Source organism: Rhipicephalus microplus, chromosome 9 (genome assembly GCF_043290135.1).
Source record: "Rhipicephalus microplus isolate Deutch F79 chromosome 9, USDA_Rmic, whole genome shotgun sequence".
Taxonomy (NCBI): Eukaryota; Metazoa; Arthropoda; class Arachnida; order Ixodida; family Ixodidae; genus Rhipicephalus; species Rhipicephalus microplus.
The window spans coordinates 18,663,440-18,683,514 of NC_134708.1; the positions used below are offsets into that span (position 1 = coordinate 18,663,440).

At 44.9% G+C, this 20,075-nt stretch overlaps 1 protein-coding gene across 3 annotated transcripts in view; it reads left to right on the plus strand.

Moving 5' to 3' along the window:
* The window catches only part of l(2)gd1 (lethal (2) giant discs 1), a 40,367-nt gene extending 31,023 nt beyond the window's left edge, over nucleotides 1-9,344 (plus strand). For 2 of the 3 annotated variants that reach the window (XM_075873233.1, XM_075873235.1), the window contains exons 19-25: nucleotides 892-956; nucleotides 4,634-4,678; nucleotides 4,759-4,811; nucleotides 6,824-6,875; nucleotides 7,704-7,803; nucleotides 7,912-8,002; nucleotides 8,739-9,344. In XM_075873233.1, the coding sequence (XP_075729348.1) occupies nucleotides 892-956; nucleotides 4,634-4,678; nucleotides 4,759-4,811; nucleotides 6,824-6,875; nucleotides 7,704-7,803; nucleotides 7,912-8,002; nucleotides 8,739-8,858 (526 nt within the window). In that variant the 3' untranslated portion in view covers nucleotides 8,859-9,344. The remainder of the gene's footprint in view (nucleotides 1-891; nucleotides 957-4,633; nucleotides 4,679-4,758; nucleotides 4,812-6,823; nucleotides 6,876-7,703; nucleotides 7,804-7,911; nucleotides 8,003-8,738) is intronic. The other variant, XM_075873234.1, reaches the window with a different exon arrangement.
* The last annotated feature ends 10,731 nt before the right edge of the window (nucleotides 9,345-20,075 follow it).

Here is a 20,075-nt window from a genome sequence, read left to right on the forward strand (position 1 = left end):
CTCGCTCTTATGTGTGCAACTGAACGGCATTATTTCATTTCTGATCATCTTCAGCTGAGAGAGCAGCGATTAGCTGTGGAAATACACAATGTTCGAGCTTTTCAGGCGTCCCACTCTTCTGTTGCAAGTCACGTTGAGCGCGACTGTGCTTTATGTTAGTGGGATTTTGAATGTACCTCATTGCAGGAATTAAAATGGGATACCAGAAAGAAAGGAGGACTTGGTTTGGATTGACAAACTGCACTCAGAAAACTCTATACGTCATACGTATCACTCTCGTAAGTTTGTAATTGGCACAGAAAATCAAGGTTGAAGTCTCATCTTTTAATTTTGCATCCTAGCGTCGAAAATTCAAGATGTTTTTTCATATTTTCACAACATTGGCTCAATAAAATTTTCTGAAGACTTCGTATGCTAGGTCTATTGCACCCACAGGAGATGATGTACTTCAATTTTATTGATTGGAAGCTACGCAATACCCAGTAGGCTCCATCAAAATCTGTGGCGTTACGGTGCTTTGTGCGAGACTCTCAAGGTGGCGTCTCCACCTGCATTTTTTTTTTTCGCGCCTTTTCTCACTCGCCAAGCATGGGGTAGTGGTAGGAGTGTTGTTTTCAGGATTGTGAAATTGCACTTTACTGATACGTGAAAAATTGTTTCGCTCTTTATTGTCACTTTGAGGGCACACTTTTCCTGGCCATTTACAGGAGCGTTATTTTGGTGAACACTGCTTGAAATATTTAAAGTAAATTAATGCTTGAACTTCTTACTTTCGAACTTGTGTCACCCTCAAATTGTATCAAAATAATGATGTTAATTTCTTATTTCTAAGGATTAAGCTAACTAGTGGCCAAATGTTCAAAGTTATGTCTGATGTTTCTGTTTTTTCAGCTGCAATCACGACCTGACCGATACAGATATTGAAGTCTCTATAGTCAGAGGAGTGAATCTGCCAGGTGAGTACATTTGCCAAGTTTTTAATTAACTCCCTTAACGCACTGCTTCCGGCATGCTGCTTTGCAAACATTTTTGTCTTGACCATTTCTTCAAAGTTCCTTCTGTCAAACAGTCTGAGCATTGCCTGTTCTGCAAGAGCACAGCACTAGTCATATAATGTCCTGAAAATATTTTTTAAAGTTTCGTTATATGGCATAGAGTCAAGAGCATATACAACCTAGCGTCATCTGGCAGAGGCCTTAAATGTTTGGTAAGGACATGGCGTAGTATTGAGAAATTTTCCCAATTCACAGTGTATTTCAGCAACAAATGCCTCCAATATTATCAATAAGGTTCTTGATAGAAGTCATTTTTGCTGACTAAAGTCTCACAGCAGTGGCAAACATCATAACTTATACATTGCCAGAATAATGTTAAGTTTTAAATGTTCATCTGATTATCCTAAATAATGACTATAATAATACATGATTGTATACACATAACTTATGTAACATAATGATGATGTTATAGCAGCCTTCGTTAAAAATTTTGTGAGCGAAGCGTGTTGAGCGCATGTAACACAGTATTTCTTACGTTGTTGGCAACAAAACTGTAAAAGAAATTTAAAGCGTTTACAGTCAATGGATATAATTTAGGCACTTAACAAAAAGGTGCACTTAATGCGAATCAAGGGCAAATTCCACATTCTAAATTTGTCATTGAAATATTTTTTTAAAGTGCTTGTGACTACCTTTAATTGAATGGAGACTCAACGACATTCTTATTAACGATGGGGAAAAGGTAGCAGGTATCTTCAGTGCACTGACTTGCATGAAATAAGGTCTTCAGAGGATTCCCAGCATTGTGGACAATGCACCAAGTGCTTGAACGAGCTTCACTTGCTTGCGGGACATTCGTCAAGGCGTTCTATTCTACGTGATAAGGCACAGACCCCTTGGTATATAGTGCTTAAAAGCATAAAACTATGATACTACCATCAAGCTTCCATATTATGAAACCAGATATAATGAAATATTGTTTATAACAAAGTAAATAAAAAGTTGTGTTGCAATACAGTGTTAGGAATAAACCTTTATAACAAATTTACTTATTTTTGTGTAAGATGCAACTTTTTCTATAATCAGCTTTGAGTGTAGTTGTCCAGAGTGCTAATTCCAGCCATTGGAATATTTTCAAAATTTTAATGTAGGTTTATCTATTATTGACACGCAGCGTAAGACGTCACTTGTGGTTAGGCAGGCCATTGAAACCATTGATAGCAGCTAAGAAATGCTATGGGCGTTTAAAAAATTTGTAGGCTAATTACCTGCCGGAAGTGAAACATCACCCAGGATGAGTGATGCCAAGACAGCATCTTTCAGATTACGCATTGTCTGCAGATATCTCCAGTGTGCTATGAGATCTGTAAGGCAGCCTGCAGATATCTCCAGTGTGCTATAAGACCTGTAAGGCAGTCATGAAACCTCAGCACAGTTAGCTCTCTAATCATTATATTAGCTATTATCATACAAGCATTTACAAGTGCCACTGTTATGAACTTTTAGTTAGCAAAAAGTAATACTGTATAACTTAAACGTTCCTATTTCTCATTCGAGGCAGTCGCTGAAATGTGGTATAACTGCATTCTTTCCTAATCTAATTGGAGGTGGAGAGATTTAAATCGTGTTTTATGTTGCATGCCTGTAGCCAACTCCAGTGTTTGTTACGTTTTGTTGTGTTATTGGCTGTAAGGGCTCTGCATGATGGCTCTGCACGCATTTGTTCTACGTTTAACCCCCGTATTCAGGAAGGCTCCTTGACATGAAGTTGACTTGCCACCGTGTTCAATGCAGCGCAAACGCTTTTCGAACTCGCTGTGTTTAAGCAGTGCCAAGGCAGCGCAGAGGCATTTCTAACACACTGCCTTGGGGTGGTCAGGGAGCATTTCCGAACCTTACTTTAGACACTTTGTATTGCTAATGCTTCAACTTTTGTGCTTTTTACGGTTTGCATGTTTACGCTTTTGCTATTTGCTTGGGAACATGGCTCGACACTTGCAGGCCTTGGAGCTGAGAATGTGTGCTGTGCTCTGGATCTCACGTGAACCACATTTAAGAGAAGTTTTTACGTCACTCACTGCAAGCGCTGCTTACTGTTCGTACCTGGTGTAGTTGATGGTGGTACAGATTCTAGTGTAGGAGTCGGGTGGGATTACTAGAGGTCTCGTTTTGGACTTCATTTCGTTTTTTTGAACTGTTCGTCCTGAAGTTCTTAGATATAGCCAGGCAGGTTACTAGCATATTGCCTACTTCAAAGTTAGTGTTTCATGATGTACGTATTGTGTTGTGTTAAATTGTTACCAATACACATTTGGGTGGATTTGAAGCTTAAGTAGTTTGCTGAAAGATGTGTATATATTAATTACTAGTATGTTGCCCACTTCAAAATTAGTGCTTTATCTCATGATTACATAATTTGTTATGAATGTACAATTGGGGGGGGGGGGGGGGGCGTGACACTGTTTAGTTTGCTGAAATATGTGCGCTTGTTCATTACACCGTGGTGTTTGTGTACATGAACACCATTGATTCAGTGCGCTGTTGTTTGTGGTCAACTGCAATGAAGTAGTAGACTATTCTGGATAGGAAGTGTAGTTATCAGAGAGTGTAGATGCAGAGGAGCCTGTGTGCAAGATTTGGCGTTTTATGAAAAGCTCGCAAGAACAGCTGTTTCTGATACCAAAACTGTGGAAGATACCATTTTGACGACTCATTTGGAGTTACGTATGGCAAGGGAATCACTGGCAATCTGTGCAGTGACTCTGCACGACTTCTGAGGTAAAACTGCCTTTGATTGCCTGCGGTGTGTTGGCAATCACAGGCAGCTTTCTTGGACCTGTGTCACAGCAACAACCAGCAGCTGCATATGCTAATTAATTGCTCTTTTAGGGCTGTTAACGCGAAAATTTTGCAAGCATCAGCCTTGTTACTTTGACAAGATTGCTTCGGCACTGTTTGCTACCTGCTCATGACAAATTTTGCGAAAGTGAAATTTTTTTGCAGTTGGCCTCTAAGTTGTTCACTGTATACGGACTCTGAAATCACACGATAAAATAGTTTAGACTGATATATTTTATTCAGAAGGCAGTACTTTTGCTGATTTCACCTCCATAGGTTTACTAATTGAGGAGAAAAATTTATGTCCAAAGTTTCACTTTTCAATTTCTTGCTGAAAGTTCTGATAATGACACCATAGATTTCAAAGTGTTGTTTCACATTGGCTCAACAATATTGCTTCATACTTCGTGTTTTAAAACTTAACTCTGGCTCCCCCAGAACATGGTATACTTCATTTTTACTTATTAAGAGTTATGTAGGCAGTTGTAGATACCATCAAAATCTTCTATATTATGGGGACTGACAAGGAACCTTTGAGGGTGTTTCCACCTGCATTTTCGCTTTGCATGTTGTTCTTGTTTACAATGCACCTTTTTGCTGCAAGCCAGATGTTTTTGATACCGTGACAGAGTGATTTACTAATGCAAGAATAATTCTTTTTCTCTTTGGTGGCCCTTTATTTGTGAATGGAGCGCGGACGTGAGTTTGGCTATATGTTAACGCTAAGTTGAGAGCAGTGTCCGCCGCAGCGATTAAAGCTGCATGCCCTGAGGTGTCCTCGTGTTTTTGACAATGTATAGGCCGAAAGATCACGGTCAAGAGTGCGATGGCTTGCGGATGTGCCCGTATGTGTTTCTCACCACGAGCCTCGTCAAGTAAGCCACTCTTTTCTCCCATCTCTCTCACACGCGCACCTGCTGTGCAGGGAAGGCCGACGACTTGGACTCCTATGTGATGGTCACATTTCCTTTTCCTAACGTAAGTGCAGGCGTGCTTTCCCAGGAAAGTGTTTTTGTTGGTCTTGTGGTTTGCCTGCTCGTGCATTGATGTTGGTCTGCTGTGTCTCAATATGTCATCTCTTCAGATATACAAACCCCTCTTTAGATACTGTTACTTAATTTTTCTAAAATCTTACGGTGTAACAATTATTTTATCCGTACGTGTGTTTTGCATCTTTACACGTGTACACATTTCTGTGCATGAATGAACCATGCTCGTATCTTCATTTTCAGGTATCAAGCTGCTTGTTACATTATGCTAAATCTGCAGTTTTATTTTATCCCAATAACTGCAGTGTCTCAAGGCATTTTCGCTTGTGGCGCAGTGACATTTTCCTTTCTGAATCAAAGTGTGCCCACACATTTAAAGCATACAATATTCTTATAAAGGTGGCGAGTGTTGACGGCAAGAACACAGCATATAGCGTGCATAGTTATAGTTAATATACGGGAAGTGTTGCATATGGAGTGTATATTATTATTAAAATGCATTTGTTTTACATCAAAAAGGGATTGGAACAATGGTCATTATCATTCAATCTGACAAAAAGTGTACTAATGCTTCTAGTTAACACATCGAATATTCTGAAAACTGTTACCTCGTATTGAGCGCTAACAGACAGGGACATGAGAGAGACAACAACGCAATGCGCTCTCTCATCTCTCTCATGTCCCTGTCTGGTAGCACTACTCAATATGTCGCTGAGTTCCATTTACCAACACCCCCAAAAAACGGCATTGTTAGCTCAACCAGGCTGCAAGGTTGGGTTAGGCTTATTGTACAATAATACTAGTAAAAGATAATAAAAGACATGTGCATTTATTTACTTCTGCTCCATTATTCCAAACGTCCACACAGTTAAGCAACTGAACATCTTTGAAGTTTGAGAACTAAGTTGTAGCGTTGCCTTACGGAGGCTGCGGTAGATGCTACGGCGCACAACAATCTGATGGACCAGTGCCTATTTGTAGAAAGCTGAATGGTGCATGTGTATAAGTGTCCAAACATCAGCTTATAGGAAATGTAGAAAAGTTGACGTAGCAATGTGAACATACTCTGCGACCAGTGCAAAGAAATATGAGGACTATTGAGCATCACAGACTGGTAGCTATTACTCTTAAAAATACATGTAGTCTCACTTGTTTCCTGTTTGACTGAAACTTGAACTTATTTGTCTCATTGAGGCTCATCCTGTTATTTGTGGGAGTATATGTGGCTGTTGTTTTGCTAGAAATCTGTATGAGCATATCAAGAGCATTTGGTGCCTGAAATTTCGGAATAAATGTTATCTCTTCACAGGCTTTACCTCTGTCACCGTAATCACAGTTTTTAAATCGATTTATTCCAACTGAAGCAGTATGATCTTTATACCGCTTACCGCGCTTGTTGAAGTGTCACGTTTGTAGTGTGCACGAATCTACACATCTGGTCAGAATTTGCAGCACTGGAAGCAATGGGATGGCATTTCCGATGGAGGCGGAAATGTTGTAGGCCCGTGTGCTCAGATTTGGGTGCACGTTAAAGAACCCCAGGTGGTCTAAATTTCCGGAACCCTCCACTACGGCGTCTCTCATAATCATATAGTGGTTTTGAGACGTTAAACCCCACATATCAATCAATAAATCAAGCAATGGGATGAGCAAGCAGTAGCATCTGCTGTTAGTTGGATATAACCACTGTAGTGGTGGCACTGGAAATGGGAATATGAATTATGTGGAATTTGTTGGCGGTTCCCTGTCATTCATTGCTCACGTAAACTTTGTTACATAGAAGGGTCTGTGGGACACTGCAGCCTTGATTTCTAAATAAGTCAATCAATCAGTCAATAAATCAATCAATCGATCAATTAGTAAAATGCAAGTTGCTGTTATAACTTGAAAAAAAGTTCTGGCACAAACATTTCATCCCTCTTGCCATACTTGAAGGGTTTGATGCTATGTTTTGTAAGCTGCTTATTTGGGAGTGGAGTCAACGGCTTTGTATGTTTTCAGGATGCGCCACAGACGGCTCGAACCAGAACTGTCAAGGACACAAACAATCCAGGTGAGATACTTTTCCCCTCTCACTGCTGCAGCATGTCGTGCGCAAAAGGCTTTTTGCAGCCTGAGATACAAATGTTCGCACTTGCTGCTATCAAGGAATGCAACTCGAGGATCGAAAGTTAGATGAAAACCCACTCTGGTGCTCCACTATTGCTGCGTGCGAGCTGGCTTGTGAAATACTATTGCTACTGCAAGTTATACTGGTGACAGTGGTAATTTGTTCGGGCGACCCCACGTTAAGTGTGTGGTAATTATATCGCCCTGTGAAATGGCTTGTTTTCACTATGGCAATTATTATGTACCGGTGCCTTTATTATGGAACTAGAGCAAAAGCATGATGTATTGGCATGTGACCTACAGAGGTTGTGTGCAATAATCAGAACACAAAACACAGATTACGGTGAAATGTATTCAATTGAAAGATTTTGGATGATTAAGGGGGGGGGGGAGCCAAAATGCCTTCTAATTGAATACAGTTTGCTTGGATCGCTATTTTATGTTTTACTTATTATGATATTCGCTGACCTGAACAGACAGTCGACATCAGAAGTTGTACAGCTGTTTTTCCCATAAATTGACAGGGACAATTTTTCTCAAATTAAATTCAAGCAGCCTTCATTATTAGAGATTTGCCATTTTTCATGATACATGAAATTTTGGGCAGTGCATGTTTTTTTCTTTTTTTTAGTGTTTTAGTACATCAAAACAGTGGTTTAACCTCCAGGAGGGGTCTTTTCACTATTGTTCACTATTGTTCAACTGCCACAACCCGCTCTCTGTCAGTCGTTATGAAATGTATTGCAGGTAATGAAATCTGCTTTCGTTACAGAGTATAACGAGAACTTTAAATTCGAAGTCAACAGGAAATCGCGTAGCCTTGCCAGGGTAATGAAGCGACACCCCATCAAATGTGAAGTCTGGGCAAAAAGGTATGACTTGGAACCTCTTACTCACACAACTTTACTTATTACTACAATAAGGTGTTTCTGCAAACCCGGTAGTCTTTCTTGCTGAATTTATCAATTTTTTCTTTCCAGAGGCTTCTTGCGAAGTGACGCGTGTATAGGCACAGCGTCCATCAAGTTTGAAGAATTGGAAAACAAGTGTGAAATTCACGATAGTTATGATGTAAGTTATGATCTCCTCCGTACTCGTGATGTGTTCAAGATAACTACAGTATTTATGATGCTGATTTTTGATGCAGTGTTATCAATGGGATGAAATTTGAAGCTTTACGGCCTGCTTAGGTTCACGCTATATCATAGAAAGCCCACATTCTTTGGCTGGACAAGTCAATTGATTAATGCTTGGGTATTGCCAGGGCAGTGAGCTTGTCATATTTGGCAAGGCCGGTTGAGACATTCGCAGTGACAATTTTTATTGCTTTGGCGAGTACCAACTGAATTCTTCAGTAACGTTAATTATGGTACCATAGTTCAACTTGCCAAGTGCACTTGATGTTTACTGCTAGATTTTCTTAATATGAAGGCCAGTGTGTGTTAAATAGTAACATAGGTAGCATACCTAGTTTTAGAAAGCTACTTCCAGGAACACTGCATAGGCTTCCATGAAGTCTTCATGAGTTGTAAATTCTTGATATGTGCTAGTCTGCCAAGTGTTAAAAAATATCTGTTCCGGCGATTAAGAAGTAAAGTTTACTGAAAAATACTTTAGTTGCTCTTGCAAGGTTCATGGACGTGTTAGTAAGTACATGAAACTTGTTCTCGGAAGTTTAAATGTTACTTTAGTTGGTGCTCATATAGGTTGCACTGATGGGCATTAATGTTTGTTTATTGAGCACATTGATTCTGAGATTTCAAGCATGTTGGGCGTGTCCACTATGCCCATTTTTCTTTTCTTCTAGGTCTTCGACAGCAAGCGTCCCAGTGGCGGCAAACTCGAAGTAAAAGTTCGAGTGCGTGAGCCTTTCGTCTCGAAACAGGTGGAGGAGATCAGGCATCGGTGGCTCATTATCGGCAGCTAGCTTTCGCAAGCTCGCAATCTGCCTGCCAGACGGACAGCAGCAGCAAGTTATGCACCCGATAGTCACAGACGCTAGCTGAAAGTTTTTTGCGTAGATAGGTGGCCCCATGCCTTGCATTACGTTCTTGTACATAAATGCGCTTGCCCATTCTGCTGTTCATTTCAGCTTGCGGTAAGTGCTGCTCAATCACGAATGACGCAGCTGTCGAAAAGTGAGATCTCCCCACGTGGAGAGTCAGATGGTTCTCAGCTGCACCTTGTAGGCACTCGTAATTGGAGGGAAATTTCCATTGTAAAGGAACATTAATCTTGTTTCATTTTATAGTGTGGTCAGCAGTTACGGTATGAGAGCTTTATGAGATGCCATGTGCGGCCTTTCTTTTTTTAATGTTGCACGCACTGCTGGTACACAATGCCTACGCTGCGATTTTTACAATGACTACGATGTTATGTAATTTAAAGATAAATAAATTTGTGGCACTCGGAAGTGGGCAGATATTGTGTTATCGACACACAGCTTTGACAATCATGTGTTAGTAAATCACACTAGATGCTCTTAAAAAACTGGTGAACTACTAGTATGTGCTTATTTAGAGTTCCTGAATCTCGCAAGTTAATGCCGTAGGCAAAAAAAATTAATTCATGTCCATTAGAAATTATGATTAAATGAAGACGGGAACTGTGAACTCGAGCAGCAGCTGTCAACTTTGATTGTAAGAGGAACGGTTGCCATCTCTGGCATGCGTGCTATCTTGCCCGCCATAAGCAGACGGCTCATGTGCTCTTGTACGTGCTGCGCTCTCAACTCTAAGAGTGTGCGAAAGGTTTCTGTGCAGGGACCATATTCTCTTACGCCAGCGTTTTGTAGATTTGTGTGAGATCAAATCATCCTTGCTTCATACAACATTATAATTCAAAAAAGGGAAAGAAGACAACCACCTGTTGGTTATCTTCTTTCCCTTTATTAACCATTCCGCCATCTTGCCGGTTTCCGCAGAACTCATTTGCAACATTTAAATTTGTTGCTATCGCATTTATTGCTTAACCTTGGGCTGAAATCTCAAGTGTTTAGTGCCGCTACTATAGACAGAAAGGTGGTACGATCAGCAAACAGACATATGGACAGATTGTTGGTCCATATGTTGTCAAGCGGTCAGGCTACTATGTCAAGTTGCAGGAAGTCACCTTTTTGCTCTAGTGCTGACTTTTTTTCTTTCTAAAAACCACTGCCAAGTAAACTATCTTAACTGTCTGCACAGGATGACCAGACAGACATACAAACCCGACTGATGTACAGTCATGACAGAGTGCAGACAAAACTGCGTCACTTCTACGACATTGTATTTTATCGTTCCGCTCACACTTTTTGTTGCACTCGGAGCAGTCGGCTCATACATTTTCCTGTAGCAGCTGGAATGGGGGCTCTTCCGAGTCCAGCGGACCGCCACGAATAATGCGGTGGTATCGCTGTGGTGTCTTGATGGCACATAGACCGGTGAGCTGGTTGCAGATGAATGTGCCTAACAGCATGATGAGCGACATTGCCAGCATTATCGTCACTAACTCCATGGCGCTGACATGCAACTGGTCCTCATCCCCTCTTGGTTGGTCGTCATCCGGCAAACCCTTGACCAGCTCGCTCTGGCTTCGCAGGCTTTGGTGCGGATTCAGCTTCCTGCATTCCGGGTGTTTCACAGTGGTCAGTCAGTCAGTCAAGAGAATTTAAAGTGCACTGTGAGAAATTGAAATGTGCATGTTGGACGCAGCACCAGAGGCCTTAAGCAATTGCGTAGTCATGTGGGCAGAGGGGTGGGGGGAAGAGGAGTCATTAACCACCACGAAATTTTAATATTGCATTTGTTGTATATAAATGCACAAGTACGAACACACGCACAAATATGCATAAAAGATGGTGGCCATTCCTCTCCTCTTTATTGAAAAAAAAAATGGAGTTCTGGTTGCGCCACTGTAACGAATTTTTGAATAATCAGATTTACTCATCATCAGCCCCGCCGTGCTGGTCTAGTGGCTAAGGTACTCGGCTGCTGACCCGCAGGTCGCGGGTTCGAATGCCGGCTGCGCCGGCTGAATTTCCGATGGTGGCGGAAATGTTGTAGGCCCGTGTGCTCAGATTTGGGTGCACGTTAAAGAACCCCAGGTGGTCAAAATTTCCGGAGCCCTCCACTACGGCGTCTCTCATAATCATATGGTGGTTTTGGGACGTTAAACCCCACATATCTATCAGATTCACTCATCATAGTCAGCACACACACGAAACACCAGAAAGCACTCAACACAAGAGTTGGCTGTCAACTGAAAGTTTAATGAAAAAAAAGTAATATGTAAGCTAAAAGGGAAGGCACTGAGAAGTCATCATCACCCCCCACCAAGCTTCTAATCGCATAAGTTGTATGTACGAAAACTCAGCATCAGTCAGAGCTTTTGATGGTTGGTTCACGCGCACATCTTTCGCTGCTATTATTTCAAGTTGTCGTGCGATTTCACGCGTGTGCTTCTCATTGTGTCTCACAACTACCGTTCACGTAACGCAAAAATCTGTGACGTCACGGCCCCTGGCTTCTGACTTTTTTCTCTGTTTCGCCACCAGGATCTTCTTTTTGTGCGCTTTCTCGCGGCGAGCGTGGTTTCTGGCATTGTGAAAGAGAGAAATACGAGTAAAAAAAAACGTTTTTTTTTTTTCAAATTTAGCCCGTGTCCCTTAAACGACAGGTCATCCTGTACATGCATGCAACTAAGGACCGCTTGTGTCGTCGGTCAAGGTGACGTCATTTGATGTTAAATTGTCGCAAGTTGTCTCGGCGTCCGTGTTTGCTCTTCGATAAGCGACCACGCATCGCAATGACTCTAGAGTGCCGCTTATCGGCGATGCATTCAGGAGATATCTGGGTGCCATCTTAGGCTGCCAAGGGGGTGTGAGCACACATGCGTCGCCTTGCGTAGGTTGTAGAAGGCTCGATAAAATCATGTACTTCCTCTTAGCAGACCGGCGCTGCTAATATACAAGAACACCGAAGTACGTCGCATTACTGTTTCTGCGCAAGCATTTTTTATTAGTCATAGGTATTTTACAAGCCTTCAAGAAGGCATTGGGTACTGCGGGAAATGCAGTTATCAAATCAAAAACATACATAATATAAAATCAGAAACAAGTTTTATCTAAAAGTAGCTACTAGATATTGTCGCGACGTCAAGAGAGAGGTCGTACTCGAAGACGCTGAGAAAACAGCAGCGGGTCGGTCTTTTTGTTAACCGCGTGAGAGAGAGTTCCTCATCTTTCTCGTTGTTGCGTTCTGCATAAAAGCGTGCAGATGCGCGTATGCGCTGTCGCCTTCGTCTTTTTCGCGGGACGCACGTGACATTTGCCTCCCTCCAAAAATGGCATCGTCCCGATGCGCAGCCAAGGCACTCTACTTATAAAAACGCACATATGCACCGGCACGCACAGGACAAACGAGAGTTAGCTGGACAAATAGGGTTTCATCCGGATGACATGCACGATTTCGGGTGAGCAGTTTCGGCGACTGGAACTGCAATTGCCGTCGGGAATAACTTCGTAGTTGATGTCGTTCAATCGTCGGGTGACTCGATATGGGCTAAAGTATCGTCGTAATAGCTTTTCTGAAAGCCCGCGTCGACGTATTGGGATCCAGACCCATACCTTGTCGCCTGGTTTGTAGGTTACCAATTTATGTTGTAGGTCGTACCGTTTCGCATCTTTGTGTTGCTGGTGACAAATACGCACGCGGGCTAGCTGTCGGGCATCTTCGGCGCGCTGACCGAATTCTTCGGCGTCAGCGTGAGAGTCGTCACACTCGTGAGGCAGCATAGCGTCCAACGTTGTGACTTCGCGCCCGTGTATTAAACTAAACGGCGTCGTTCCGGTAGTTTCCTGCCGGGCAGTATTATAGGCGAAGGTCACATAAGGCAAGATTTCGTCCCACTTCTTGTGTTCTGTGTCGACATACATGCAGAGCATGTCTGCGAGGGTCTTATTAAGCCGCTCTGTTAGTCCGTTCGTTTGTGGGTGGTACGCCGTTGTTCTCCGGTGAGCTGTACCACTGAGCCTGAGAACTGACTCCAAAAGTTCTGCCACGAACGCAGTTCCTCTATCCGTGATGAAAACTGTTGGAGCACCGTGCCGAAGGACGACGTTTTCTATGAAGAAATGAGCCGCTTCTGCTGCTGTGGCCCTCGGCATGGCTTTAGTTTCTGCGTAGCGAGACAAGTAATCAGTGGCGACAATGATCCATCTGTTCCCTGTGGTAGAAATTGGGAATGGGCCCAGGAAATCCATTCCGATTTGGGCGAATGGCTTTGCTGGTACTTGAACGGAATGTAATAAGCCTGCCGGCCTGCCGGGTGGTGCTTTGTGTCTTTGACAGCCGGCACATGTTTGGACGTGATGTTTCACAGCAGCAGGTAGGTTAGGCAAGTAGTAACTGTTTTTCAGACGGGACAATGTTCGAGTGTAACCGAGATGACCAGAGGTGACTTCATCATGGCAGGCTTCCAGAATTTCTTTTCGCAGTGATGCAGGGACGACGAGCAAGTATGGGCTGCCGGTGGGAGAAAAGTTTTTCTTGTATAGGACGTCGTTCCTTAAACAAAAAGATGGCACTCCTCTCGCAAAAATTCGCGGCACATCTTCCCGTCGTCCTTCTAAGAAATCGATAAGCGAAAGCAGGTCAGGGTCACTGCGCTGCTCTTGTGAGATAGTGGCCGCGTTGACGACTCCCAAGAATGCGGTGTCCATAGACTCGTCATTAATAGCGGCAGGCTCGACGGGTGACCGCGAGAGACAGTCTGCGTCGGTGTGCTTCTTCCCTGATTTATAAATAATGGTCATATCAAACTCCTGAAGCCGAAGGCTCCAGCGTGCTAAACGACCGGATGGGTCTTTCAAGTTAGAGAGCCAGCAAAGCGAGTGGTGATCACTGACGACCTTGAATGAGCGGCCGTACAGATACGGTTGAAATTTGAGAACCATTCAAACCACGGCGAGGCACTCTTTCTCGGTAGTCGAGTAGTTCTCTTCCGTGCGAGAGAGAGCTCTGCTGGCATAGGCTATCACTTTCTCGGAGTTATCTTCCCATTGTATCAGTACGGCGCCCAGGCCTACATTGCTTGCGTCGGTGTGAAGTGCTGTTGGCGCTTCCTGGTCAAAGTGCGCAAGAACCGGAGGTGTTTGGAGGCGTTGGCGTAATTCGTTGAACGTTGTTTGTTCCTTTTCGCTCCAAAGAAAGGGGACATCCTCTCGTGTGAGCCGCGTCAGAGGCGCCGCAATAGACGAAAAGTTGACGATGAATTGTCGGTAATAAGCGCAGAGGCCTAAGAAGCGTCTCACTGCTCTTTTGTCATGCGGTGCGGGAAACTTTGCGACAGCGTCGATTTTGCCCGGGTCAGGTCGAACACCTTCGTGGCTGACCACGTAGCCTAAGAAGCAAAGTTCGTTGAAACCGAAATGGCACTTCTGTGGCTTTAAAGTCAGGCCAGCCGAACGTATAGCTTGTAGAACTGCGAATAATCGACCTAGGTGTTCCTCGAATGTAGCTGAGAAGACGAGAACGTCGTCTAGATAAACCAAGCATGTCTGCCACTTAAGTCCTGATAGCACAGTGTCCATTAAACGCTGAAAAGTAGCTGGCGCAGAGCATAACCCGAATGGAAGCACTTTAAATTCATAAAGACCGTCGGGCGTCACGAAAGCAGTTTTCTCACGGTCTCTCTCGTCGACCTCTATTTGCCAATAGCCACTTCGCAGGTCCATCGATGAGAAATAGCGTGCATGCCGCAGCCGATCAAGAGAGTCATCTATACGTGGGAGTAGGTAGACGTCTTTCTTCGTTACTTGATTTAACTTGCGGTAATCTATACAGAAACGCAAGCTGCCGTCTTTCTTTTTAACCAATACCACGGGGGATGCCCAGGGACTCTTGGAAGGCTGTATTACGTCATCTTGGAGCATCTTCTGAAATTGCTTTTGAATCTCCTCACGTTCTTTTGGAGCCACACGGTATGGGTTTTGACGGATCGGTCTCGCATTTTCTTCAATGATGATTCGGTGCCGGGTCAGTGGTGTTTGCTTGACTTTCGACGTGCACGAAAACCAATTTTTGAACTGGTGTATCAGCTCTAGTAGGCGCTGTTTTTCCGAGGCTGACAGGGTTGAACAAATGTTGACAGACAAAGGTGTCGAGGCTGGGATGGTCGCCTCGTCCGGTTGCAAAGCGAAGCAATCTCTGGCTTGGTCCACGTCGTCGTAGTAGGCAATCGCGGTGCCCTTCTGGATGTGACGACGCTCGTTGCTGAAGTTGGTGATGAGGACTTCTGCCCGCCCATCAATTAGTGCCAGAATGCCTCTCGCTATTGAAACACCTTGCGTAAGCAATAGCGTGTCTATTCGCTCCGCTATCACCTCATTACGGCACGGCCGTTCACACAACACCGACACAAGGCAGCAAGATCTCGGCAGGAGCATCACATCATCGGCTACACGTAAACGTTGCAGTTGTTCTTCAGTGGTGACGTCGACGTAAGGATGGGCGGAAAAGGTGACGATACGTTCTGGGATGTTGATGACAGCACCGTACTCTCGCAGAAAATTCATACCCAAAATCAACTCTTTACAACAGTCCGGTAAAATGACAAAAGTGGTGACGAAGTTCGAATCATCGATTACGAGCCGAGCGGTGCATTTACCGGTTGGCGTCATTAGCTGCCCACCAGCACTCCTTATTCTCGGCCCACTCCACGGTGTCTTAACCTTCTTAAGGCGGTCGGCGAGCTCTTGTCGCATAATAGAGAAGTCAGCACCAGTGTCAACCAGTGCTGTTACGTGGTGCCCGTCTATAATAACGCTTAGGTCGGCACGTACAAATTCATTGGCATTAGTACTCGTGGTTGTCGTCGTCTTCGTCATCACCGTCGTCACGTCGTCTTTGTGTTGAGGCAAGGGGGTATTTTTGGCGTCTCGGCAATTGGCAACCTTGCCCCCGGAGGTCGCGGCAGTTAGTTTCCCTGGCACGGGCTTGGGGAGCAGTTTCTGATGGCGTCCGCGTATCTTTGGCGATTCGGAGAATTCTGACCTCGTGCAGGTGAGGGAGACCACCAGCGACGACTTGGTGAAGACGCTTGGTTGGTCGGTAGGTGACCAGCACCATGGTCACGAGGGTCTTCAGAATAAAAGGAAGTGGGCCGAGAAAAGTTTCCAAACTGGGTTTCTCGATGACGGCAGTAGCGCGAGATGTGGCCTGGTTCGCTGCAGTGGAAACAAAGGGGTCGGCAGTGCGCCACAAGTCGGTCCGACGTACTAGTGGTCGCCGCACAAGTTCACGCTGCCACCACGGCAAGGTAACGGGCCGTGGCTGAAAGGGTGCTTCTTCTGGGCAGGCGGATGACGGCGGACGGCATCGGCACAGGTCAGTAGACGTGGTTCGGGTGGTGGCGCCGGTGATGGAACGGCTTGCCGTAGTTCCTGGCGCACGATTTCTGCAACAGAAGCAACTGGGGGATCGGTAGACGGAAGGCCGGGGCCCGCAGCTCTTCTCGCAGGATTTGTCGAATCATTTGCCGTAAAGAGTTTTCGGAAACGGCAGCGTTTTTAGCAGCGGCACCAACAGGCGTTTGGTCGGGCAGGCGGTCAAAGTGGCGGCATCGTTGCCGGAGCGCCCGCTCAATGACAGTCGCCTCTTTGATGAATTCATCCACTGTTGTTGGCGGATTTCGTACAAGGCCGGCGAAAAGCGGTTCCTTAACTCCCCGCATCAGATGACGAACTTTCCTTGCCTTGGGCATGTCAGGGTCAGCGCGGCGAAATAGGCGGGCCATATCCTCAGCGAACATGGCCACGCCTTCGTTCGGCTTTTGCATGCGGGCTTCAATCATCTGTTGTGCGAGATCCCGTCGGTCCGCACTCAGGAACGTCTCGAGAAGCTTTTGGCGGAAACTGTCCCAGGTTTGGAAAGTAGGCTCCCTGTTCTCGTACCATGTGCGAGCGCTATTTTCCATTGCGAAGTAGGCACGGCCAAGTTTTTCTTGCACGCTCCAACGATTCACCACAGCGGTCCGCTCGAACTGGTCGAGCCAGTCCTCGACATCTTCATACGGTTTTCTACGGAAGACTTCGGAAACACGAGGAGTCTCAAAAGTTACCTGGTAAGGGTGAGTCGTCTGGGCCGGAGGAAGATTCGCAGACGTTGAAGGGGCCGCCATGTTGGAAACAGGAGATGCCGTCAAGAGTTCTGGACTTAGGCCTAATAGGCGCCGGCTGAATCGGTGTACTGGAGTCGCAACAAGATGTTGAGGCTCCGGACTGGGTGTACGGTCTCGAACAACGCTTTCTTGCATCAGGTTGCAGGCCCCAGCACCTCCACGAGTGTCGCGACGTCAAGAGAGAGGTCGTACTCGAAGACGCTGAGAAAACAGCAGCGGGATTGTCTTGTCTTGTCTCCTAAGAGATCTTGGCTCATACCCACATGGGGGATCGGCCACACTGTACCTCATAATAGATCATTTTTTACAGCGGGTCGGTCTTTTTGTTAACCGCGCGAGAGAGAGTTCCTCAACTTTCTCGTTGTTTCGTTCTGAATAAAAGCGCGCAGATGCGCGTATGTTGTTGTTGTTGTTGTTGCCCCTTCGCACTGGCACATACCCACTATGGGGGATTGGCCATGAAATCTAGAAGTATCCTATATGAGATATATTAAAAGGTTTATCCTTAATGAAAAAACTAATGATGTAATAGAAAATAATAATTAACTAAAAAGGAATATTAAACTAAACAAATAATTGAAGATTGAATCAAGAAGAGAAAAGGTGAGGTAATACTACAGTGGAAGACAGAAATTTTGAGTAGACCAGACAATCGAGCTTATCTCACCCGGTCACAATCAAATGAATATGCAAATTTCATTCAAAATTAGACAAGTGTCTTCAGAAATATATTTAAGCAGGCATTATTATGACATGCGCTTTGATTCTCGAATGAAATTGCATACAGCATCGAATACGCTCCTGTGGCAATGTCCCAAGCTAAAGGCACCGAAACTTAGAACATTATCTGCAGTTAAATTTAAACCTACTGCTTGAAACGGAACAATTAAAAGTCTTTTCCTAATTAATGAATAGTTTTTACATGTTATAAAGTAATGCTCTATTGTTTCCGTTTCTTCACAGAATGGACACAGGGGGGATATCGCCAGACCAGCTCTGTGCAAGTAAAAGTTTAATGGAGGGACACGACATCGAAATTTGGTTAAAATAACTTCTAACTTTTTAGATTGACTCCACTGAGGTTTCCAGGGGTATGTTAGGTGCTGATAGTCCGTATATTTAGTAATGCGCTGTCGCCTTCGTCTTTTTCGCGGGACGCACGTGACAATATATCATTAGACGTTTTCACCGAAGTCTCCCTGGGCACCGCTATTATCCCGTTAGGGCTGGGGCATATATAGGTTAATGGGGCCGGGGCGGGTCACGGGCCCGGTGTTCCACGCCGTGGCTAAGCCACTGTTGCTTAAAATACACTCGAACTCGGAGTTGTCCCAAGTGCAGTTGCCGTGTGCGACTTTTTGTTGTTCGTCCTTTTGACAGGTTCATTCTCTGAGCGTTTGTGTTAACACAATGAAACAACTTCATATCTGAGCAGGTACTGCCCGAAAAGGGCATGTTTCTGGGTTAGAGGCATGACAAGCGCTCGCTTCAATTTAACCGGAAGTGCTATCAGATAGCGCCCACTCCTGTAGTGGGTATAACGTTGCACCTGAAGAACACGGGCACAAGAATAGACAGTGTAGCGTCCGTTCTTGTGTCCGTGTAACAAAAATAGACAGTGTAACATGGCAGTACTAATGGCAAACCAACAACAGAACCACTAATAGCAAACCAACAGGCACCAATAGCAAGCTTGGTTCTACACCAGCCCTTTCTTATTTGAAACCTCCTTGCTTGATTCGTGACATTCGGGAACCCTGGCGCACGCACTAGCCTGCCCTTCTGCTGTTTCTAGCTATACGCAGCATAGTTTCGCTTTCTGCGCCTCTCGTGCCGTGCGTCAGCGCCCGATACAAAGATTTTGTTATCACCGCGTGTCAAGTACCAGGCACGAGTGTAGCTGTACACTGATCCGGTATCAGCAATCGCGACAAGCTCTCACTACGCCTCGCAGTGTTCGCAAAACGTATGCCACCGACGCGACTATCTTTTCATATTTTTTTTATTTACAACATACTGCAGGCCATGTGGCCTCTGGCAGAAGTGGCAAGGTACAAAAAAAAAATAAACGTACTATGCACGACTTAAAGTCTCGGACAAAAACGGCTAACGGGCAACTAAAAATCAAAAGGATATCGATCTCCATTCTGCGCCCTAAGAGCAGAGTACGAGTTACTCTTTCTGTGACGTCTGACTTTCCACTTGTATGACTCTAAGGAGACACGTTCACTCTCTATTTGGGTGCTACGACCCTCTGACGAGAGTATAAGCACCTCCGAAGAGTGTTCACGTATCTCCTCAAAGGGAGTCGCATTGCACACTTCACATGTCACGAATGGCAAAGAATAATCACAGGGAATTCCCTCGCCCCCGCCTCCTTATTAATGTGTGGAGAGGTAGAGTCCATGGCCCACAAATTAAAGCTTCTTTTTCTTTTTTTCAGGTAATTATTAAAATTTCTTTAGTCGTTTTGTGCTCGCAAATTAAGCCAAACCGTTGCAAGCTGTATAAAATTATTAACACGTTGAGCGATTAGGCTGACCTAAATGTATGTTGTTGCGCGAATGCACAGCGATGGGGCCCACGTTGCGCCAATGTCGACCACATGGTCGTGCGGAGGCGCCTCTTCCGATGATATAGCGCCCCATAGCGCCCCAAAACAGCAACTACACATAAGTGCATAGATGGGCGCATTTCTTTCTCAAACGCGGATGCATGCACGCCACGCCTGCATCAGTGGGCGGGCACTGTAAGGTCCATCCGATTCACCTGCACCAGTCGGAACCGGTTCGCGGCTGTGCACGCGAAGTTCAGAAATTGCGCGGCGCACGTTCAGCGGTGCATGCACATGCAGCGCGACACCCGAAACAAACAACAATGTGCCGACACGGTGTGGGCCTTATTTATGTTCGCTTAATTTACACCGTTTAGCCAACACTGATTGATGGTAAATCGCACATGCGGACAGTTTATGAAGCGCAAATAT